The sequence below is a fragment of the Xenia sp. Carnegie-2017 genome, unplaced genomic scaffold (genome assembly GCF_021976095.1).
Source record: "Xenia sp. Carnegie-2017 unplaced genomic scaffold, XeniaSp_v1 HiC_scaffold_22, whole genome shotgun sequence".
In the NCBI taxonomy this organism is placed as follows: domain Eukaryota; kingdom Metazoa; phylum Cnidaria; class Anthozoa; order Malacalcyonacea; family Xeniidae; genus Xenia; species Xenia sp. Carnegie-2017.
In genome coordinates, this window is record NW_025813485.1 from 11,158,762 (window position 1) to 11,182,559 (window position 23,798).

Genomic DNA, 23,798 nt, shown 5'->3' on the forward strand with positions numbered 1-23,798 from the left:
CATGTGCTGAATACGTGCCTCTCTGTACACGTTACTCAGGTGTTGTCGTTCACATTGGTGCCCGAGCACGGTACTTGGGTACTACCTCTTCCTGATGCCCATACCTGGCCTCTTCATCAAAATGTTGTGTTCATATTGGTGCCCGTGCCTGAGCACCGTAGCAGGGCACTCAGTCTAAATGCACTATATAAACTATACAAACGAAATCAAAACAAATTTTGTATACTGAACGATTCCTGATAAAACAGTTGAAAACAACTGCTAACAATCCGATTCTGCGACCTTTTGCCCCCTCACTTTTCAAACCTCTCAGCGGCCCCTGTATCTGTCCTTAAATCCTCACGACAATGAGTCCAGCAACAAATAGGCAATTATCAAAAACGTTCGGTATCTCAGTGTAGCAATCTCTGTCTCTACATCAATCTTTTGCCATTACTTTTTCTACTCCAACTGTCCGCTGTTTATATACTTCTGAAAGTTACTTAAAAGTTATGACGTATTGCCCTTATTATAAATATGACGTATTTAATCTAACTAAAAATAAAATGATCTAATTACTATGAGTCAGCATGACAAAGCAAAATTGTTAGGCTGACTTTATTTGACATACAAAGTCGCAATGTCGAAGTAAAGTTTTGGAAAGACAAAATGAAATGTTGGGTTGTGTCCATTGGAAAAGATTTCGAGGTCTAAGGTTGAAACATTTAACCCCTTTAAAATGGCGGATATTGTAGGAGAGATACAAAAAAATTGTACTCTACCCAGATGGCCCCAGCCTTATTTTTTCATTTCCACCCAATGAAGTTTAGAGCATACCATTGGCTATTCTGTCATCATTGGACAACACGCAATCCATTACGTCCATATGCGTCTATCTCAAGAGTAAATATACGTGTTGACATTTCGCAATGAAAATACATTACGAATATAGCGGCAAGACATCAGCAAAACTTCAGTACAGTGCAAACTCTACAACAGTTAGTGTTTATGAATGTTTTATGCAGTGCGGTGTTTGAAATTAAATGAAGATATGATCTTCGCACTTTGCTGGACAATTTAAGCAATTGGGCTCATGTAAACATGGGTTCGAATCCCGTTGAGTCACCTGATTTTTTCAGGTCCTGAGACGATTGCTTAAATTGTCCAGCAAAGTGCGAAGATCATATCTTCATTTAATTAGTTAGTGTTTATGATGAAATATTGAGTGCACTAATGCCAAATGAGATGTTTTTGGTAATTGCGTCCGCAGAGCTACGCCACCGCAGTATAGGGAATATACAGTAGAGCCATTTCGTTGTGCAACTGGCTGCTGTAGATTTAATAAGATTACTGCTGCCGTAAGCCATTTCATCTTTCCTATTGGTCAGAAATTGCAATTGACTGGCTGCCACTATGGTAATCACATGCGCAATGAGATATGCGTGGCACAAAAAAATTCAATGAAGTGGCCCTACTGTATGTTCTCTATACTGTGCCACCGCCACGTAAGATTTTCATCCACAATATTTTCTAAAGTTTTTGCCGATTTGACTTGTTTTACTACTGTATGATTGACAGTAACAGGAAAGTCGTGATCTTTAAAGACAGCCAGCCGCTGACGTGAGTCAATGATCATGAATTCTGTTTGCCAATATTTAAGCTTCACTTATTTACTGTTACCCACTGATTAAGACCATGTATTTCAACATTAATATGACTTTCTAGATCAGAGAGAGAATTCCTGCTAAAACTTGTTTGTATCGCTTGAATAAAGTGCAACGGGAATAAACACTTCAAAGGTTTTTCATAATCACCAATGTTGATTTAAGTTATTTTCAAACAAAAATTTTTGCGACCACACGAATTACCGTGTTTATGTGGCCCGCTAATCTAAACACGGTCATCAACCAATCAGAACGCGCTATCCATATGTTTTTTTATAAATTTTAAAAACCGTCATGATAGACTGGTTGCCTTTATCTTTTTGTGTCTAAAAAAAATTCATGGCTTTTATTTTTCATACTGGGAAACTCGTTTGGAGACAGCTTAATACAAATGAGAATTAATAAAGTTCAATTGAAATGCAAATAAAATTCAATACAAATCATTTAAAATGCAAGTTCACAAAAATGTTTTTAGAAATCGCAGGTTATTTTGCCCATTCTCATGGCAACTGCTATCTTTAAAAAATTTAACGGAGTAGTTATTCCTATAAGTTGTTTGAAAAATCGGACATTATATCAAAGACCATTGTCTTCTTGAACTGTTCCTGCACTGTAAATACGAAAATGTTGCTTTTGGAACTAGGTTTATGCTTTGTGTTTTGTTGCCAACGTTTTATTTCTCTCAAAGCGATTGTAAATTCTTAAAGTTTGAAGCGGAAGATGGTGAATACACAGGATCAAAAAAAAACCACGAAGTGCAACTTCATGTCAAGCGACAATTCATCTTGTTTCGCCTCTATCGGTAAAAATTCGATTTACCACGCAATCGTCATGTTCGGTGGCTGTACAAGAGGTCTCATATACAAATGATGGAGGATCAGATGTCATTGAGGTTCACGTCGATGGAAATCTAGTGGGTTCTTTCAATACCAATAAGGAGTCGAAGTCAGGTTCGAACTGGAACGTGGTAAGAAAAAAGAGAATAGTTGGGCAAAAAACAAAGCTTTATTCTGGGTCGCACGAGCTGATACTTAAAGCTGCGAAAAAGGATGTACATGGTGTTGAGCTCGACAAGACGATTCTCAACCTCAACTGTATTTCTTCGGCTCAACAAAATCCGCTGTGCACTAACATTAACTCTTTGACTAGTGGTACACAATGCAGCAATTCTCCTATCGCAATTCGCAACAGCACCAGCACTCTTTGTGCGGAGGAGGACAATGTGAACATTCCCATCTTCTACAGCGGAAATTCATTACGAATATGGCGGCAAGGCGACAGCAAAACTTCAATACAGTGCAACCTCTACAACAGTTAGTGTTTATGACATAACATACACATCAAATTCACTCATACCGTTTGCAACGTTTCGTTCCATGTGGGTTGCGGATGGGAATGCCGATGTAGACCATATAAAAACCCATCAAAATTCTTGGCATATACATAGTGAGTGGCAGTCGATTTCATCGTCATCTTTTAAATTCTTTCGATCTTGTGTGTCAAAGAACAACACGCTTAGCCCAGATATACTAATTGTTGTCAACTGCAAAACACCTAATTCTAGCAACAAAGTAAACATATCACATTAGACACTGGTTCTGCTTTTCTTTTTTTTTAAATTTTACACTGCATAATCTACTGTATGGCTATTTAATTCAATACTTTCTAAACCAAGAGCATTGTACCACGACGACAATTAATGCACGGAGAGCTCTTGCAGAGTGGCCGGTTGCACGAAGGGTAGACAAATTTATTAATTGGAAGAAGACTTTCGCTGACGAATGGAACTGATTGTAGAAAATTTTGGTTATTTAGTGAAAACTTCGTTACTTTCAACTTAATGCTTTTTTCAATCAATTGCCAGATCGTAATGATACAAAAAAAATGATATCCAGTGGAATGAATAGATAGAAATATCTAGTCTTCGCGTGTAACTAATAGTCTCTTAATACTTAAAATACATAATGTTTTGCACAAATACAGACAAGGTATATTAAATGTTCGTGAAATGTACAGTTGTATGAATTTTCTTTGAAATCCTGACTTATACCGAGCTATAATGTTGTTTTAGTTGATTTCTGCATTTTAAGAAATGAAAACTATTTTTTTATCATTCATCGACATCGAGAGTCGTTGTGCAAATGTTAACCTTCGCTATTTTGCATCAAGCAAAGATTTCTAGGCTTTTTAATCAGGTGCAGAAAAAAACCTTCACACGTTACGGACGTTTGATGTTACTGTTATGGTGCGTTGATCTTTGTCTTGTATGTTAAGAGACCTTGTCGTTTCAGTTCGCCCACAATCCCACCAATGATTTCTTACCCAATCCCCTACATGTCTTACCACCGTTATCAAGGTGAGGCAAGGACGCCATACTAAATAGTGGCAAAAAGTGAGACTCTTAAGGCAAACATTACTTAAAAGATAGTTTAAGAAACGAATCGTATCAAACAATTTGAAATTTACTATATATTAACGTAGAAAATACATTTTGGTTGTATATATCGTCAAAAGATAGCGGCTAGCCTCACTTGCAACCATAGAGTTTCGACGAAGTCAAGCTGTTAGTTTTTTTTGCTGTAGCTCTTTTCAGTTTAGATTTGGTGTTTCTTGACTAATTATTTTGACAAAGCTACAATGCCCACAAAAATCATAATGTTAGTTGTTTACGGCCAAAATGAGGTAATCTATATAAGGAAGAATGTATGTAGTCATTTGTGGGATAGGTCTCTTCACTAGTTCGTTGATAATTGTTTGCAAAATTTGATAATTATTTATCATCTTCAAGGAATCAGAGCCAAGATATTTACTTATAATATGACAGCAGGATCAATTGTACAGATATATTGAGAAAGATTGCCGTTTTTACGTACATTGCATCTTTAGAGGAGATGTGATCATTATATCTGCAACTTAGGATTCAATCCAATGCTTTACGATGGATTAGATTATATACAATTGGGGATTATCCACGAAACATACTCCTCGAAAAGCATTTGAATTTATCGGACAGAAAATATGGATGAATAGAAGAATTATTGTAGATATGATGCTCTGTATCATCTGAGCTCTGTGAAATACTTATGGGTTATTGCCACTGAACATGTGATGACTGTGCTGTGACGTTGCTAGGGAACAAGAGGTCATGTCCTAGCAACTGTTGTTATGACAGATTTTGAGATTTTGCGAAATATGATAAAAAATGGAGGGATGGTTGTAAATAGCAATTGTTATTGTGCGCTTTGTCATTCTTCCTATAATTATGATAAATACAGTATCACAATAGTAAATTTATCATCATAATATTGCTATAGTTAAAATTAACCATATTTCATAAAGCAACTAATGTAATCGTACATAATACGCTGTGTATATGAAAGTAGTTCCACCATTTGTGAAATGGACGTTATAAACTTCATATGTGATTTAACCGCAATAAGTCCATCTTAAATACTAAGAAAGGTAGATTACTACTTCCCAAAACCTAATAGCAGGGATGGCAAAGCATATTTTTCATTGAGTGGCGGGAGGACTATTGATCGCCAAACCCTGAAAGTTGGTGCAAGTGTTGGAAGCTGAGACAGCTCTAAAAAATTCAAAATGGAGACAAAATTATTGGGAGGGCTATAACATACCAATCTCACTCATGCTCTGCAGTATCTGTGTGAGGTTTTCATATTATCGCAAAGCTTGTGTGAAAATATTGGAAATAACTACAAACAAACGCATTTTTCAAGAAACCCTTGGAGCAAGCATCGCCACCCCCTCCCTCCTTTCCAGTCTGAACAAACTAGTCACCTTACTGAGGGACGTGAATCAAGATAACTCAATTATCGTCAAAATAGACCGAATACAAGTGGAAATTATAAGAATGTAAAGCATTTCAGGTTAATAACTCGTGATAAAAGTGGTGTGACTAAACGAAAACGAAATTAGATATCACTTTCTTTTAAATTGAAATTGAAGACGAAAATGTTATTTTTGGAAATGAATGTATGCTCTTTGTTGCTTATAGCATTGCGTGTACCTCTTAAACTTATGGCGAACATATAAAGTTTGAAAAGAAAGGTGGTGTTTTCGCATGATTGAAAAGATTACGAATTGCTGCGCCCGCTGAAACGACGATTCATGTTGTTTCGTCTCATTCAGTCCGAAAAACCAATTCATAATAAACTTATGTCGAATGTCGATCGCATATAAAGAAAAAACAATCAAAAGTCTTGGCTTAATAAAGTGAGTGGTAATTGACTTTATATTCGCGTAATTTTTTTCACATCAATTTTAGTCTATACAAATATGCTCTTTGTTGTGCTGAAATAGCTTTTGAAACAAAAGTTATATATTTTCAAAAATCAAAAATGGATTTCCATTATTGGATTGTTGTTCAAAATTACATGAAATTGAGGCTGATGACGTCTGTAATTTGAATATAAAGGACACTTTTCTCTAGAAGGACTTGTCATCTGAAATATAATAATTTCTCAGTAATTTTTTTAGTGAGAGTTGAAGTGAGAATATGACAGTATTTCAAGAGTGCTCGAGGATTGTTCAGTATTCATTATGAAAGCTAAAAGCCGGTCTCAGTGTCGTTTCAGTCGTCTTGGTTGAGTTTATTCAGTCTTCCGGATTGAACTCTTTCCTATCTGCTGGAATTCTAGTGAACGAATCGGGCGACTATTTGAGAACCAGGCTTTAGGTATTTAATTAATCGCCTATATGGCTATCCGAAAGATCGAAGATGCCTAAGATATTCGCAACAACATCGTAACATTTCGTTTTACCACCTTTTAAATCTGCATGTTATTTATAGTTTTGCGTAAACAAGCGTAGGTGCTCTCATTGGCAAGTATGTGTATTTACATATGTGCAAAATATATTAGTTTGATACAATAATTTGAGCTCGCGAATAAAGAAGACTTACTCAGTATGATCTTATTAGCATTTAGATTGCTCTTAGAAAGCCCACTTAAAATTTGTCGTATACCCGAAGCAGGTTGATCAAAAATTACTGTCATTCGCTTAAAAATTAGAATGGTTGTACATAACTTGTGCTTCACGTCTCGTTTTACACGGGCTTCACCTAGTTCGGAGTTTCGAACGTCCTCCAAGACATAGGTATACAAAAAGTCAAGGACACCTATTATATATTTTATAAGTGGTCTATATATTTTCGCTAGTATGTGCTCTATAGCTCTTTGACTTATATAACTGTGGAACATCACGCTGATTGGCTGAACGGATTGTTCCTTTGTATTATTGGCAATTCCAGCTCAATAAGTTGCTGGCGACCGTAAAGACGTTATGTTATTTATACACATTGGGTATTTGGCTATGAGAAAGTTAAAAAAGCTCTTATTCTTCGTGTTGGCTTTGACTATCCTATTCTATTTTTTCAATTCGCTTTACGTTAGCCAGGAACCAGGGGCTCTTATTGATGTCAATATCAGTGGAATAAAGAAAGACAACTATTATTTTGTAACTGCTATAACTTCCAGTGAATTCGACTGGCTGTTGAAATTCATGGACACAGCTCTCGCTCAAAATGAAGACGTGAATGAACTGATGTTTATTATATGGACTCTAAATCTGCGTACGTGTGAAACGGAGTATTTGACACGTCAAGTTCGATTTAACGTGAAAGTCTATCGCTTTCCATACCATTATCATCCCCTTCACGTCAGGTTGTATCATATAGCGGCGATAAAACCCATTGTACTCAAAAAAATGGTGAACATGTACGGCGAAGCTGTTTGGATTGAACCGCACACCGAACCGTCATTCTCGTTGTCTGCCATTTCACTAAAATTGAACCTTAAAGGGTCCATGATGGTCAGTACTTCAAGAAAATTGCCCGAAGGACAATGTGTGGTCAATGTAGTTGGTTTCAGCCTACTTAGATTCTTCTCCTTTTTGACAGAGTGGGAGTCATGTGCTATAAACGCATCTTGTATCGCCGAAGCAATTGGCAAAAAGGATGATGATGCTCCACCAGGCACAGATCGATTGTTCAAATTCGTAAGAAAGAAACGACATTTGCGTTGTGAAATTTTAGGCGTAAAGTATGATCGCAATTTTGCAGATGACTCTTCGCTCATTTTTAAAAATTGGAACCAGTATCGCCATACTTGTCGGCAACATGAAGGCTGTATTTTAACAGGTACGTTTTTAATCGATGAACAGCGCATTGTTGTACAAAATGACAGGTTCTTAGTGTTTTAAGAGGTTTTTAAGCTAATTTTGACAATTGGGTAGACTATTTGTGATTGAAACATCATAACAGTCAAATTTACACGCAATGAAGTGTTATTAGACCTCATGCTGTGCTTTTGAACGTGGCACAGCGATTGCCACGTCGATGTTTGACGATTGCAGCAGGAGTTAGAGCGTGAAATTTATAAGATTTTAAGCTGTTATTTAAAAATAAAAGCTTATTCTAGTTTTTGAATTAAACTTATGGGAGTTAACTTTTCACAAGAGGTACTATTTTACGTTTGCTAATTACACATCATATTTCTCCCTTGATTTTATACGCCAATTTACTGTCTCATTCAAACTTCTGCAATTTGCATGTACGACATGAACATTTTCAATCGATTGATTCCAATCAAATCGATAACTATCTATCAAAATTAAGTTTACGTAGTGTAACATGTAATATAGCTATCAAACGTGCTTCATCATGAATCATGATCTCAAAACTCGCATCTATGTATCGTAATTTATATTGCATCATAAATTATCCTAATCATGCATAATTTGTCACATGCCTGCACACAAAATTGCACTGAATACATATTTTCAGAAATACACGAATGTATTTCAAAATTAAAGTGCATTTTTATTCGATTTTTTCCTGGTAAAACAATTCATTCACCGAAATTGACATATTTTACCATTTGATTCGTAGGAACCCACAAATATTTTCTGGATTGTCTTAATCCAAACCTTCCACGACTACGTAAGAACAAGCAAAAGTATGCAGCGCACCACGGCTACGCTTATCTGGAAGAGACGTACGGGTTCCATCGCGATGCACCGTGCCACAAAGTTTGGAATAAAGTACACGCTATTTTTAAGTATCTTCCTGACTGCAAACTGTTACTTTGGATCGATACAGATGCAATGTTTGTTGATATGAAGAGATCTCTTAAGGACGCTATGAACTCTGATGAGTTAGATCTTCTTGCTGCTTGGCCGCCCGAGGACAGAATGTTGAACGCTGGCGTTCTACTTATGAGAAATACTGCCACCGTGCGCGAGTTTTTCATAAATGTAACATCTGGTCGAACTTGGAAATATAACTGGTGTACAAAATCAGCTTTTGAGCAAGCTGGCATTGTCGATCAGCTGAATAGTGGAAGCATGAAAGGAAAATCTCTAGTCGAGAGAAAGAGGAACGCGTTGCAGACTTTGTGCGGTTATCGTGACAAGGACAACGATGATTGTTCATTTCCAACTAAAGAAGATTTCATATTCCACGTTGCGCCTTCAAAATGTCCTCAAATGCTTTACCTTCTCAACAATTTTTTCGAAAAGAATCCTCACTTGTGGTAATATGCACGTGGTCACTAACGCACTCTTTATACATGTACGTTATCTTACTAAAAAGGATATCGATGTAAAGACTAAAGAGTGCTAACAATTGACCATTGAAAGTGTAAGCAACCTTAAAACGAAAAATATCAAGCCTGGGTTTGCCTGGCATACGCATGTAAATACTTTCCTGTTATATTCTCATTTGTTAGTTTTACAAATCAATCTATTGTGAAATTTTAATCGTGATCACTATATGCTAAACCTACGGGTGAATTACTGTCCATGTTTTGCTGATAGAATTTACGTCAAATTCCCAGGAACAGAAAAGCATTTGTGCTTGTGCGTTATATGAGCTACAGGAGTAGCGATGTGTCCACATACGTAGCTTACAATACTTTATGCACCTGCAGGATAGGCAAATTCTCCTCATCTTGTGGACGCTGTCTGAGAGAATAGAACCTGTCGGCCAATAACTTGTGCAACCGTTGTGACGTCATTTCAGGTTCAAACTAGAGATTTCTATGAAGCGATATCACTTCATGGAAATCATGTAAACAATCAAGTTTATGTCGTGGGAAACTTGGGGGAAAAGAAGGATGGAATCCGATCCTTGTATTTTTGCTACTCACTACCTATTGAAATTAAGGTTAAGGAGTATGGCCAATAAAATGAAACAATTTGCAATCTTAGTATGATTCTACGAATATATCTGTATATATTATAGCCAGAGCTGTCAGATACTAAATTATACCCCATTATCTTGGTTTTGAAACGTGTTTTTTTAATATTATTTCGGAAGATTGAAAAATTTGATATATGAAGTGCTCATGTAGTTTTTAGAAATATAAGTAGAAGAAAAATTTTCAACAGTTTTGCGTTTTTGCGTGTACTAAACATACGTAACATGTACATTAAACTGCAGTAGAATCCAATCACTCGAAGTCTGACTTTGCAAAAATTCTATTGATATGAATGAGTGAGAGAGCCCTCCACCTTGCAAGTTGGCAAAACTGCAAAGCGGCAAAACAAACCCCACTTAACATCTAACATCTGGATTCTAAAAGCTCACCCATCACAACAGAGGGCGTCTTCAAAATCACCACATAATTATTCATAAGGGGCATTTTCACTCCAGTTATAGCTTGATTTGAAGTATTTTACTACAAATGTAGCACTTAAAGTGCTTATATTACGAATTTTAGCCCCCATTTTTATGAGCTTAATTGAAAATTTGGATTATGTGAAGAACTATGACATGTCGCTGGACTTAAACAGATATAAGTTCTTTCACGACTTTGAACGTCCGTAAAATCACCTTCACCAATCTAATTTCAATTATAATTGCAGATTTAAAATCACTGAAACAAGGTCTTTCAATTTAGCTAATAAAAAAGGGGGGCTAAAATGCGTAATATAAACACTTTAATGATTGTCGATGTGAGTTAGCTTTTCGAATACGCGGGTATAAGAATAATTAGCGTTGCCAGATGATTTGTTTGTAAGATTTATAAAAAATCAAAAATAATTGTTCCATATTTTATTCAACAAAAGCGTTTATTCCATTTGCTTCATTTAACTGTAGAAAGATCATGCTGACTGTCTGAACTGATTGTTCATTTGTATTTGGGAACATCCAGATTATTGGCAATTCCTGGCGTTCATACGGACTTTCTATTATCTGTACACATGAAGTGTAGGTCATGTTAAGGTTACGAAAGATCTATAAGGTTTTTACAGTTGCGTTGGCTGTGACTATCCTATTCTATTATATCCAGTCGCTTCACAATAATCAAGATTTGCTGATTGCTAATGCAAATGACTATCGAATTAAACAAGACAACTATCATTTTGTAACCGCTATAACCTCCAATGAATTCGACTGGCTGTTGAAATTCATGGATACAGCTCTCGCTCAAAATGAAGACATGGATGAATTGGTGCTCATTATATGGACTTTAAATCTCCGTAAATGTGAATCGGAGTATTTGACACGTCAAGTTCGACTCAACGTGAAGGTCTATCCTTTTCCTTACCATTATCATCCCCTTCACATCAGGTTGTATCATATAGCGGCGATAAAACCCATTGTACTAACAAAAATGGTAAACATGTACGGCGAAGCTGTTTGGATTGAACCGCATACCGAACCGTCATTTTTGTTGGCCGCCATCTCAAAAAAATTGAATCTTAAAGGGTACATGTTTGTGAGCACGTCGAGACACTTGTCTGAAGGACAATGTGTGGTCAATGTGGTTGGATTCAGCTTGTTTAGACACTTCTCCTTTTTAACGAATTGGGCGTCGTGTGCGAAGAACGCGTCTTGTATTGCTGAAGTAATGGCCAAAGAGGAGGATAGTGCTCCTCCTGGCACAGATCGTTTGTTTGAGTTTCATAGAAGGAAAGAAAATGTGTCTTGTGAAATTCTAGACGTTATCAATCATCGCAATTTTGCATATGACCCGTCCTTCATTTTTAAAAATTGGAATAATAAATATCGCCATATTTGTCGGCAACATGAAGGCTGTATTTTAACAGGTACGTTTTAACCGGTAAACTGCATATTTGTGTAAAAAATTGTTAAAAGATTTTTGTGGTTTTATGGTGAAGGTTTTTGAAGCCAAATATAAGCCATGTTTATAGATTATTCATGAATGCAATTTTACGACTTGCAGTCAAATTTACATGCAATAAAGTGTTCTTAAGACCTCATGCTGTGCTTGAACGTGGGAAGGCGAACGCCACGTCGATGTTTGATGATTGCAACAGGAGCTAGAGCGTGAAAGTTGTAAAACTGTCAGTTATTATTCAAAAAGCAAGCGTCGGTCCAGTTTTTAAGTTTCTGGAAGTTACATCTTGCTAGGAATAATGTTTTACGTTTGCTAATTAGAAATGATCCATTGCCTTAGATTTATTGTACAAATTTACTGTCCGACTCAATTTTCGCATGTACAGTGTACGAATTCATTTATTTGTATCATCATATCTTATCCAAAGTATGTCTAAGTGATGCGACTTGTGAAGTAGCTGAAGACGTTTCATGATAATCTGAAAACTCAAAAATATGCATCGGTAATTTTCATAGCCATAGGAAGTCAGGAGCCATCCTAATAATTCTATATTTATCACGTGCCTTTACATAAATCGCATCATTTCATTCATTACTCCGGATATGCACATTTATTTTAAACATGGTACGATTTTTTTTGTTCTCATTCCGAGTGTCGACCAATTCAAGTACTTTTTACTATTTTGACCTTACGACTTGCAGGAAGCCATAAATTTTATTTGGAATGTCTTAATCCAAACCTTCCTCGACTACGTAAGAACAAGCAAAAGTATGCAGAGCAGCACGGCTACGCTTATCTGGAAGAGACGTACGGGTTCCATCATGCTGGACCCTGTCACCAAGTTTGGAATAAGGTACACGCTATTTTTAAGTATCTTCCTGACTGCAAACTGTTGCTTTGGATCGATACAGATGCAGTCTTCATAGACATGAAAAAATCTCTTGAGGCCGCTATGCCTTCTAAAGAGATAGACCTTCTGATTTCCTGGCTACCAAAGGACAGAATGCTGAACGCTGGCGTTCTACTTATGAGAAATACAGCCACCGTGCGCGAGTTTTTTATAAATGTTACATCCGGTCGAACTTGGAAGTATAACTGGTGTAGAAAATCATCATTTGAACAAGCTGGCATTATCGATCAGATAAATAGTGGAAGCATGAAAGGAAAATCACTCGTCGAGAGAAAGGAGCACGCGCTGCAGACCTTTTGCGGTTTTCGTGATAGGGATAGCGATGATTGTTCATTTCCATCTGACGAAGATTTCATTTTACACCCTGCACCTTCAAAATGTCCCGAACTGCTAGACCTTTTTAATAATTTTTTTGACAAAAACCCTCACTTGTGGTGATATACACGTGGTCAAAAACGTTCAGTGCATGATTTTTTCGATTTGTTATTCCACTAACCGCAGTATATTATGACTGGAGACACACATTCATGCTATCACATAACTCAAACCGCAAACGTATTTTTAGAATGAATGTTGTTTTAACCTTCTGTGGTCATACCGTTTGGGGCATCAGACTAAACTCCCTCACTTTTCTTCATAAAGGAAAAGTGTCCACTTACTTTTTAGGAGGAAACTCAAAACATACTGACATAATGAAAAAGGACATAAAATGATGGTATCGTTGTTATGGAAAATAAAAATTGACTGTTTTATAGTCGTTTTTTGTCACAGCTCATAATGTATATACAAAAATAAAACTAACTTTGAAAAGCTGCAGAAGATTTCAGTGTTTGCTATTTACTCCAGCAAGCTCTTTCGCAACATATAACGCACTTTGTATCACTTTCTACTGTGTTTGCACTTTTGGATTGAATCTACTGCTTACAGTATGAAAAGAAAACATGTTACTGCCAAAGTTGTAAATATTCCAAATTTCTGAAAATTTTCCCCCTCTTTTATTGTTCGGTATCCGACGCCCCTACATTAACGTAGCCAAGCAAACGAAGTACGTTGTAGGCAGTGACTTAGCCAGCCCGCACATTTGGTCCTGCTATGTAAATATTTCTGTGTTCACTCACTGTAAAAAAATACATTTCTGAAGAAAAGAATAACACTAATGTTCTAAAATTCACATAGCAGGACCAAAACTTGCCGGCTGGCTACGCCACTGTTTCTCGTTCGAAGTTATTCGTAAATTGTGTTCCTGCAAATAAATTAAAAGCTCTATTTGGTGTTTTTCTTTATTTTTATATCAATAGGAAAGACCATTGTGCTCTATTATAACGAGTGTTGGGAAAATGTTTATGTCGTAAGAGATAGGGGAGCCACTGTGCCACTCCACTCTAAAAAAGACCAGGGGCAGCCTGGTTCAAAGCTACGCCACTGGATGTAGGGCATTTATTTGCACTCTAAAAACTCTCTGGTTATTTCTAACCCTGATGGGGCTTAAATTTTGACTGTATTCCTAGTTGATTGTCCACGAAACATCGTCTACCAGCGTGTTTTTAGAGTGTGTTGTTGCAGGTTGCTGCCATTTAGTTTATAAATAATCAAATCATGTTTTTGCCGTTTATATGGTCAATGTCTGAAATCCAATAAAGAAACTTTCCAACCTCATACCATCCAAACAAAATAACTTGAACTATTTTATCAAACATTTAGAAAAGATTTTGCAGTTTTGAAGACATTGTTCCAGTATGGAAGTTTTCCTATCGTATATTTCTTTCGGAGTTTGCCAATTCATTCTCGGACTAGCCTATATGCCATAAGTACCATGGAACATGGACCACTTGGGCTCCTACCAAGAAATTAAAATCACGCCCCTTACTAAACACACCCATATAATATCAATGTGATTGAACTTTAAGGAAATTTTTGATTTCTGTACATGTGAAAAGTCTGACCTAGAACAAACTCATACTTATGAGAACCCAGGAATGTGGAAATGCTTGAGACCAGCGTCCACGCCTTCAGGAATGAAACAACTTCTTTTTCATAGCACTAGGTTATTTTTACTATAGCAATGACACTAAAATCTGAACAGACTGAACTTTTTCTAAAATGTATAAATTGTTATTTATAACGATATACAAGGCAAATCCCTTGATGTTTTATACTGCAGAATACAATAAAATCTTTATTTGAGACAATGAAGTCTAAATTAATAAATTTTGCAGTGACAGTTTCCAGGAGGGGGCATTATAGTGACAATAAGGCCCCTAAACTAGAGCCAGTCTGAGTCTGGTCAGTTTTCCTCATCTTCAGAGCGCTATGAAGATATTAATGGCGCTGACACGAAAGATAACTTAAAGTTCCTCAGATTTTTTGGCAATTTTTATGCAGTGTTTATTATAAGTAAACGCATACTTTCAAGGATATTAGTGATGAAATGTCCCGAAAACCGAGGCATAAGGGAACATTTAATCACTAATATCCCAAGCGTTTACTTTGTAATCACATGGTTACGGAGGGAATAATCAATGCATTAGACTGTTCAGTTTGACAATAGTTTCATCAAATTTTGAGCTCACTTATTTGAATATTGACAACCAATTCATTTTGAACACAGACCGAACGCCTAATAAATTAGGCGTTTTGAAGATTTTCATCTTCAAAAAAATTAAGTGTGGAGTGCCACAAGTTTCTATTTAGGGCCATTACTGTTTTTGCTTTATACATCCAAACCTCGAAGCAGTTTTGCTCCACAATCCACACCAACAATTTGCCGCTATGCCTATCAAAAACAAAACCAGAAGTGGTTATGTTTGCTGATGATACAAATATATAACTGCTTTTGATGACTCCCTATCATCTGGAAGCTTCCGTGAATTCTGATTTAGAAAACCTTAGAAAATGGCTCAGTAATTGTCAATAAACTTAGTCTTGACGTTGTGAAATCAAACAGGGAATTTATTTTAATTTTCTCAAAACATTTATCAACATATATTTCAAAGTAAATTTTATATTTGAACACAAACGTGTTTAACGATTGCACGAGTGCAAAATATGTCAGAATACATGCCCATTTATTTTCAATTCAAAATACTTACACAGCAAATTCCATAGAGCAAATATTTTGGTCTTGAAATACTCTTTAGAAATATGCAACCAATAGCTTTATAGTATAGTATTTTAAATTTTAAGTAAGCCGCGTTTTTATCTTAGAATATCATTTTCATGCTCACGTTAGCCATTATCAGAGCATACTTCATTGTTTAATGAAGTGGATAAGTGGAAAAAGGTTGTTAATATAACTTAATTTATGCTCTTAATAAGAGATGTATATTACAAAGTTTGTTCCACAGCTGGCCTCGCAACTCCGCCTAACGTCACTTCAAAACATGGCATCACAAATGAAAGAAGGGTGGGAAAGAAAATTCGTCGATGGGATGTGTAAATATTTGAAGAATGGCTGGAAACTTAGCTTGGGTTTATGGACCCAAATACGTGGCACGTGGCTCAAAGACTTTTCTTCATCAACGCGTTCAAGTGAATCGGTTGTTTACAACCATTTCGATGCCTTCTAGTAATGTCTACGCGAATATTATCAAATGTTTTTCCCGTCAGATTTATGCGTTTGTACATTACAAGCGTCGTTGCTGTGATTATAGTATTCGTAGTATTCCATTTTCATTACTTAAATTGGAACCCGGGAAACAAATGCAACCTACTCGCTAAGGAATTGTATGTCAATAATGCTCAAGAACGAATCAGGAAAGACAACGACTATCTGGTTACGGCAATAAGCTCATACGAATTTGAATGGCTGTTGAAATTCATCGATCGATTAATCGCTCAAAGTAACGGCTCTGACGACTTCGAGTTTATAATATGGACTTTGAATCTCCGTACTTGCGAATCGGAATATTTAACGAGGTTGCGAAGACCTAGAATTAGGTTATATCGCTTTCCTTATCATTTTTATCCGCTGCACATGAGGCAATATCATATAATTGCATTAAAGCCGATTGTCATATCGAGGACGATTGCCATGTACGGAGAAGCCATTTGGATTGAACCAAACACACAATTATCGTTTCTTCTTACTGATATATCACGAACTTTGAATCACGGAGGATTTGTTCTTGGCAGTGCAACAGCGTCGGAATCCTCTCCGCAATGCCCAGTTGGCGTTCTTGCTCTCAGCATCTTCAGACACAACTCCTTTTTGACGGATTGGGAATGGTGCGCAAAAAATGAGACATGCATCGCTAAAGTATTGGAGAAATCGAATGACGAAGCGACATCCGTTGTAGACAAGTTGCTGGAATTTCATAGAAAGAAGAAAGGTCTTAGTTGTTCGACTTTGCCGCTTATAAGTGATCTCGAAACCAAAACTGGATCATATTTTGTTCATGAAAGCTGGAAGAAGAAACACAGTAAAGAGTGTCATCAACATGACGCATGTATATTATCAGGTATTTAAAAAATGATCTTTATATTTGTATATCAAAAGGGGTTTTCCATATTATTATTATGATTTTAAGTATGCCTCTTAAATTTTGAGGAATCGTTTCATTTTTGCGTGTAATGTAATTAAAGTTCTGGCGAATTGTCAAAATATTATGGACGCTGTCTGAGACCATATATAGAGCTTTTCAGCCTGAGATTGTTGTGACGTCATTTAAGTTACGAACTAGAAATTGACACGAGGAAATATATACTTTCGCGTTTAGCGTTGTACATTATTCCGATGTTTGGTCCAAATGTAAGACCAGTAACTGGAAAGCTCTTATGTTTTTGTGAATTTTAGTACAATTTGGTTGTGGGGCTTTTGTACTTTAGCAGAATTAGGCAGTATAAGAACTGTAGGAACTAGGAACTAGGTCTATAGGAACTAGGTCTATAGGAACTAGGTCTATAAGAACTAGTTCTATAAGAACTAGTTCTATTGGACTAGGTCTATAGGAACTAGGTCTATAGGAGCTTAGTACAGTTAATACTAGACGGATTGAGCAATTACTACTAGACGGATATAATACGGTCAGTCAAGTGGGTAGTTTGAATAACGCGTTTGAGTATGATAGGCTATTTCCCATGTTAGTACATAATAAAATCTAGATAAAATATTATAAGCACGTTACGTACGTCAACGTCACTAAACATGTCACCATGAAGAAAACAAGCAAGTTCAACGAGACAGATCGAGGCCTTTTTTTGCTACTCGAAGTTCATTGAAAATTAGATGGCAATCTAGTAGAGAAAAACAATTAAATTAAAGCATTTGCAAGAGAACACTGGTGTGATTCGAATAAATTGTACTTTACCCGTATATTAGGCTGTATCTTTTTCTCATAAAGAAAAGGGCTAATTGTAATAAAATATCTTCATTTTTGGTTTTGTGCATTTCCTGTTGACGTTGTTTTTTTAAAAAAGCGAACGATAGTCAACCTTTTTTTGAATTGAGTAGCGATAAAGCAACGCAAACATGATGAATATTTTCGTTTAACACGGTATGCATGTCCTAACCTAACATCAACCTAACCTAACATTGGCGGAGGATAAAGTTCAAGAGGGAGGGGATTGGAAGGACCTAAGATCAGACTGCTTTATAGGTACATTGATCACTCCACCAATAGTAGAGGATATCATTTGAAACCTTCATGGTACTTGTGACTTCGTGGTCGTGATTGTTTCTTGAAATTAATATTTTTTATCGAACAGACGTACCTTCCAAGAACGTTGTTGCTCCAGTACCCCAGCTTAAAGTTGCATGATTCCGGTTCGAATCGAAAGCAATGATTGATATATATATCTTGCAGTATCTTTATCTTTTTGTATTGTAAACTTAAATGAAAAGTATTTTATAGCAGCATGGTGAGGCAAAACGAACTATAGCTGTAAATTTTAAACTCAAAATAGGTTTATAAAATTGTTATTGGTTATGAACTTGCAGATAATACATTCCTATCAATCAATAAATAGTCTCTTGCATAATTAATTCTGAAAACTATTGACCTTATCCTGCTTTTTTATTAGACTTTTTTTCTTTAGCATAAATATAAAATTCATTTCTTAACTTCTTTATGACTATCGTAATTCTTGCAGGGAGTCACAAGTTTTTTCTCGGTTGCCTTAATCCAATTCTTGGTCAACTGCGTGAAAATAAATTGAAGTATGCCAAGCGACATGGCTACGTGTTCTTGGACGAGACATTTGGCTTCCATCGTCCTGCTCCTTGCAACAGAGTTTGGAACAAGATACACGCGATTTTAAAGTATCTTCCCGACTGCAAACTTTTGCTGTGGGCTGATACCGATACCATGTTTGTTAATATGGAGCAAACACTGGAAGCAATAATGAAATCCTATAAAGTAGACCTTCTATTAAGTTGGCCACCTAAGGCGAGACAATTTAACGCCGGTGTAATGCTCATGCGCAGTACGCCGAGCGTACGCGAGTTTTTCATCAATGTTACAATTCGAAAAACGTGGACGCATAATTGGTGTTCAAATTTTGGATTTGAGCAGTCTGCTATTGCAGATCAGCTCATTAATACAACAACTGTGAAGTACTTTGTTGAGAGAGAATATACGTTGCAAACCACGTGCGGTTATCGTGGAAAGCAGTGTGATTTAACTGAAAAGGATTTTATTTTGCACCCTGCTGTTGTCGATTGCCCTAACTTGCAGCCTTTTTTCCAGACATTTTTCGACAACCATCCCAAATTTTTTTGATTCCAGATACTGTATTCAAATTGATGGATACTTAATGGAAAGTTTGATTGTTCAATGAAAAATGGTCAAACACAAAGTTTTATGTTTGTATTTTTTTAGAGGAAATAGCTATAGGCGAGTGTACAACGAAACAAGCAACCATGAAAAGTTGTGACATTGATATGGACGACAAGAGATGAGATCTCAAAATTATCTCTACTGTAAGTGAAAAATTCCTTCAACAACAAAAACATGAAATGCGTTAACTCAAGACCAAGCGATGGAAATAATGTGTCACTTATGATTGTCAATTTATGAGGTTTATGTATTAAAACAAGCTGTCAGTGATGAGATTTATAGTTACGTTTCTTACAGTATTCGATTTCTTTTCCTGCACAAGCAAACGTACTATTACAGTAATATACAGTTTATGCAAAACAGTAACCAGAGACAATCATTGAAATGAACTGTTTCATGAAATGTTTCACCAGTGCTATGGCCAACCCAGCAATACTGCTCTCTGACTCTGTCATCAGCTATGTCATTGTGAAATTAGTGCATTGAAAAACAATAGATGTTTTGTTAGAATATATGTTATTTACCGGCTGGGATGTCCGTGCAGAAAAATTTTTTCGAGGTATCAATTGAATAGGTCTCAAAGTCGCTAGAATATAGAAGATTCATCGAGAATAAAATAAAGTAAGTTTCCTTTCAACAAACACGGATATGCCGGTCACAATCCCGGAACTTGTGCGGTCTAGCTCTCTACTTTTGTGTAGACTTGTCACCTTTTCAAGAACGTGCAAAGAGGGAGGATTTAAACATTTACTTCCCAAGTTTTTTGCTTCTTTGATTTTTGGATGGTTTCTTCATGTTTCCATAACAGCAATGCTGGGAGACAAAGGGTAAAGTAAATGTATGTAAAATGCACGAGTAGGTTATGCAAGTCAGCGTATTGTACTTTTCGAGAATTTGCACAGAAGAGGACAATTATGTACTTTGGTTGCGTAACTACAAAGATCAAAGACATAATTTTAGGACATACAAAATAGAAAACGACTGACTTCTCTACTTTCCACATCACAGAAACTTCAATTGTTTCAGACACAGGAATGAAGAAAGCATGCAAGCATTTTTCTTAAAAAGTGAAATTTTACTACGGAGGTTTATGGGTTTTGTACGTAAAGTAATAAAAAGTTTCGTGATGTAGACAATTTAATTTTTGTACTATCTGTTTTACATACACACACGCAAAGGTAGCGCAAGCTTATTCTTTTTTGCTGGGGGGTGGGGTGAAGGCAACTGTACCAGCACAACATCAGTACTCTTCCCATACCGTTTAAGGTACTGTACGAGTACTGTGCAATGATTTAGAACCCAATCCTCTAGATGTCTAACTACCGTGTCAAACTGAGGCCAGGACGCCATCTTGAAAGGTGGCAAAAAACAAAACTCAAAATGAAAAGTCAAAACAAAGTTTAAAAAACCCATCCTATAAAAAAATTTTAAGGAACTAACCTAGATTATCAATTTTGCAACTGTATATCAACTCAGCAAAAGCAGATGTTAGTCTCCGTCTCCAAGTTCCATCCGCAGAAATACCAACATCACAAATGCCATCATCTTCAGAGTCATAAAACTCCTTCACGCCTTGTGCTGCTCTCTCCATACTATCATTAGCTACATGTTTAGCAGCTGCATGGATTGCTTGGATATGATCAGTATAGGAATTGACATTCATAGGTGGCAACATATTCATAATGTTACAAAACTTCACCAATCCCTGATGGCCAATTCCAATATTTCTCATAGACAATACAGCCCTCCTGTTTACTTCGAAAGCTTTTGAAGTGTTATCAACGCGCTTTGAAGTGTAAAAATTTTGGAAATAAGAGCACTTTGGCAGAGAACATTGGACAGACATTGAGGATGAAAGTCCCATTTTGGCCACAGCATTTTCTTTCAAAACCACATGTCCTGACTTACACTGGGGACACAAGAGATTTTTTATAATTGCCATCAAAATTGTTATATCCACTAAGCGAAATCCACTGTAACATTCACTATCATCATCGCTAGATGTATCTGTTGACAACTTTCTCTTAGAGGCAGGTATTGAAGAAAATTCGGAGGAAGACACGTGTTGTGATTGGTTTTGAGAGGTCGTTATTTCTTCATTATTTTCTTCCCTTATCTCATCAACATCACAACTTTCAACTTTTAGAAAGCGATTTCCATGAAATCGACGTTTTTTCCTAGCATTTCTAACAAATTTTCTTTTAGGAGGCATGATCGCACGAACATAAAAAGTAAACGTCTTTCTTTTGCTTTCTACGCACTTGAATTTCGAAATTAGCTTAGCAGCCAGGCATATTATTCAAGCTAGATACCAGTTCTCTGTACTAATACCCATAATTTGAACTTTTCAACCACTACACTAACTTTGAGGTGTGTTTTTTAAAAAAATTTAAACTGGTTTCCATGGTAACCAATTAGAATATTCTGGTATGTGTTATAAAATATTAAAAAAATGCCTTTAAAAATCATTTTTGTGTTAAAAACCGTATTGTATATGAAAGATCAAGGCTTTTACTGTAGGATAATACTGTTTTTGAAAAAACTCATTTTCAACATTTTTTCCCTATTGATCCACCTTAAATCAAAGTTTAAAAAACCCAATCCTATCAAACATTTTAAGAATCAAACTTTGCGACTCTATATCAACTCAGCAAAAGCAGATATTTTATTCGTAAATATCGTCAGTTTTGCCACCTTTCCAGATGGCGGCTTGCCTCAATCGTAACTATACAATTTCGGCGGAGTCAGATATCTAGTAGATTGGATCCTAAGTCATTGGTACTGTACCATTTAAGGAAACTGTACCAGTACTATATCAGTACTTTTTCCCATACCATTTAAGCCTGGGTGAAGGCAACTGTACCAGTACTATACCAGTACTTTCTCCCAACTTTATCAGTAATTTTCCCCATACTATTTAAGCCGAATGACTTAAATGATACGGGAAAAAGTACTGATTATTCTTGGCATAAAATAGTAAGAATAAGCATCATGCACTGAACAATCTTCAAATTCTTTGTGCAAGTGTTAATAGTAAGGAATGTAGCAATTTCACATCAATTTTTGTTTTTATTTGCAATACCTGTTGATGTGTTGAAAACGCAATTCGTCTTGTCTTGTGATGTTTTACAAAGCATTGTTTAAAACAATCGTCAATTGACTGGAAACACTCTCCAAGAACAAATATTTTTGCGGGTAATTTATTTGGCGTCAAAGAAGATACGGCAAAACTGGACTCTGTGGAAAATACAAAAATAGAAAATATTGTTCGTCTGTGCTTTATCTAGCGTCCAAAAACGTGTAAAATGATCAGTATGAAATACCACTCAAGATTGCATTATACATCATTCGCGTGCTCTTAAAAATTATTTCTCCTCAGTTGTTTTAGGTTTGATGGAATCATAAACTTACATTTTCCTGCTCGTTGTCAAGAGGGAAGGTGTTCCACCAAGGCCATAATGAAAGACAAAAATTTAACGTATCAACTCAAGTCATTGACGTTAAGGAGGCTGTGCTTCTTGCCCATCAAGACACTGGCTGACTAAACTTAGTAACTTACGAATAATTCTGGGACTCACATGAACTGCACGACTTAGAAGATGGCATTACGCAATGAGATGTTGAAATATGTCAGTATTTAAAAAACAACTTGATGTCACAAAACAACGACGACGTTATGTTACGATTCTTATGAAAAAGATGTGCATGTTTGTAAATGTAGATCGTCCAGGTTGGTATAGTCCTGAGAAGGACTGTTTTTGTTGTTGTTGACTGACCTTTCGACAGCCTTAGCGTTAGTAATCTTCAGAATCAAATGAGGAGTAAACGTCAGGTTAACGTCAGGTTAAACGTTCAGTTTACTCCCGGGTTCAAACCATTTACTTTAAAAAGATGTGCCTGCGGTAAAAGAAGGAACTAACAACTAAGGGCATAGGTCATTCAGTCATTGAGGCCAACTACTGACTGAATGGAATGAATTCGGAGCAATTTGAACGATTTCAAAACTTACATTCCTTGATGATAAAGATAACACCTTTTAAAATCGAGAAGAGCTGCGAGAAACTGAGAATAACTTGATTGTAAATGAAATAGAAAAAATACTAAAAAAAAGGTCAAGCGAATGAACGGCGTACGCAGTATAACAGCAAAAAATAAACACACGACGAAAGTTAAAGCCATCGGTGTATTTACTGAATAACGTTGAAAAGTTTTATGAGTTTAATTTTCTGTCTCACTAAAAACCTGTCGACAAGAATGATTATTTCGCGTGATATTCAGGCGGCGGGGCGTTATAAGGCGGCGGCACTGGTTCTGCAATGGCTGGCGGATAGCTCTGTAGGGTCTTTGCTTGAGTAGAAACAAATGTGCC

At 36.3% G+C, this 23,798-nt stretch overlaps 4 protein-coding genes and 2 long non-coding RNA genes across 6 annotated transcripts; 3 read left to right on the top strand and 3 right to left on the bottom strand.

Annotated features, from left to right (window-relative positions):
• The first annotated feature begins 6,839 nt into the window (after positions 1 to 6,839).
• Positions 6,840 to 9,951, top strand: LOC124446720. The gene is made up of 2 exons (XM_046997582.1): positions 6,840 to 7,800; positions 8,551 to 9,951. The coding sequence occupies exons 1-2, from the start codon at positions 6,945 to 6,947 to the stop codon at positions 9,195 to 9,197; spliced, it is 1,503 nt and encodes a 500-aa protein (XP_046853538.1). The 5' UTR covers positions 6,840 to 6,944; the 3' UTR covers positions 9,198 to 9,951.
• Positions 9,952 to 10,719: 768 nt separating this feature from the next.
• LOC124447025 lies at positions 10,720 to 13,472 on the top strand. The gene is made up of 2 exons (XM_046997924.1): positions 10,720 to 11,714; positions 12,448 to 13,472. The coding sequence occupies exons 1-2, from the start codon at positions 10,880 to 10,882 to the stop codon at positions 13,092 to 13,094; spliced, it is 1,482 nt and encodes a 493-aa protein (XP_046853880.1). The 5' UTR covers positions 10,720 to 10,879; the 3' UTR covers positions 13,095 to 13,472.
• A 1,717-nt stretch (positions 13,473 to 15,189) lies between these two features.
• LOC124446625 lies at positions 15,190 to 15,920 on the bottom strand. Its single transcript, XR_006948498.1, has 2 exons — positions 15,746 to 15,920; positions 15,190 to 15,429 (listed from the first exon to the last, which is right to left on the bottom strand). It is a non-coding gene; the product is annotated as an uncharacterized LOC124446625 (long non-coding RNA).
• Positions 15,921 to 15,987: 67 nt separating this feature from the next.
• On the top strand, positions 15,988 to 19,702 carry LOC124446623. The gene is made up of 2 exons (XM_046997468.1): positions 15,988 to 17,113; positions 18,744 to 19,702. The coding sequence occupies exons 1-2, from the start codon at positions 16,225 to 16,227 to the stop codon at positions 19,370 to 19,372; spliced, it is 1,518 nt and encodes a 505-aa protein (XP_046853424.1). The 5' UTR covers positions 15,988 to 16,224; the 3' UTR covers positions 19,373 to 19,702.
• LOC124446624 lies at positions 19,656 to 21,927 on the bottom strand. Its single transcript, XM_046997470.1, has 2 exons — positions 20,870 to 21,927; positions 19,656 to 20,362 (listed from the first exon to the last, which is right to left on the bottom strand). The coding sequence occupies exons 1-2, from the start codon at positions 21,639 to 21,641 to the stop codon at positions 20,169 to 20,171; spliced, it is 966 nt and encodes a 321-aa protein (XP_046853426.1). The 5' UTR covers positions 21,642 to 21,927; the 3' UTR covers positions 19,656 to 20,168.
• A 686-nt stretch (positions 21,928 to 22,613) lies between these two features.
• Positions 22,614 to 23,676, bottom strand: LOC124445583. Its single transcript, XR_006948196.1, has 2 exons — positions 22,841 to 23,676; positions 22,614 to 22,666 (listed from the first exon to the last, which is right to left on the bottom strand). It is a non-coding gene; the product is annotated as an uncharacterized LOC124445583 (long non-coding RNA).
• Between the last annotated feature and the right edge of the window lie 122 nt (positions 23,677 to 23,798).

Coding starts and splice junctions, on each gene's coding strand:
- LOC124446720 (XM_046997582.1), top strand. CDS start 6,945: ATGTTATTTATACACATTGGGTATTTGGCTATGAGAAAGTTAAAAAAG. Junction 7,801..8,550: donor TGAAGGCTGTATTTTAACAG/GTACGTTTTTAA, acceptor TTTGATTCGTAG/GAACCCACAAATATTTTCTG.
- LOC124447025 (XM_046997924.1), top strand. CDS start 10,880: ATGTTAAGGTTACGAAAGATCTATAAGGTTTTTACAGTTGCGTTGGCT. Junction 11,715..12,447: donor TGAAGGCTGTATTTTAACAG/GTACGTTTTAAC, acceptor TACGACTTGCAG/GAAGCCATAAATTTTATTTG.
- LOC124446623 (XM_046997468.1), top strand. CDS start 16,225: ATGTCTACGCGAATATTATCAAATGTTTTTCCCGTCAGATTTATGCGT. Junction 17,114..18,743: donor TGACGCATGTATATTATCAG/GTATTTAAAAAA, acceptor TAATTCTTGCAG/GGAGTCACAAGTTTTTTCTC.
- LOC124446624 (XM_046997470.1), bottom strand. CDS start 21,641: ATGCCTCCTAAAAGAAAATTTGTTAGAAATGCTAGGAAAAAACGTCGA. Junction 20,363..20,869: donor TTGCAAAATTGATAATCTAG/GTTAGTTCCTTA, acceptor TGATCTTTGTAG/TTACGCAACCAAAGTACATA.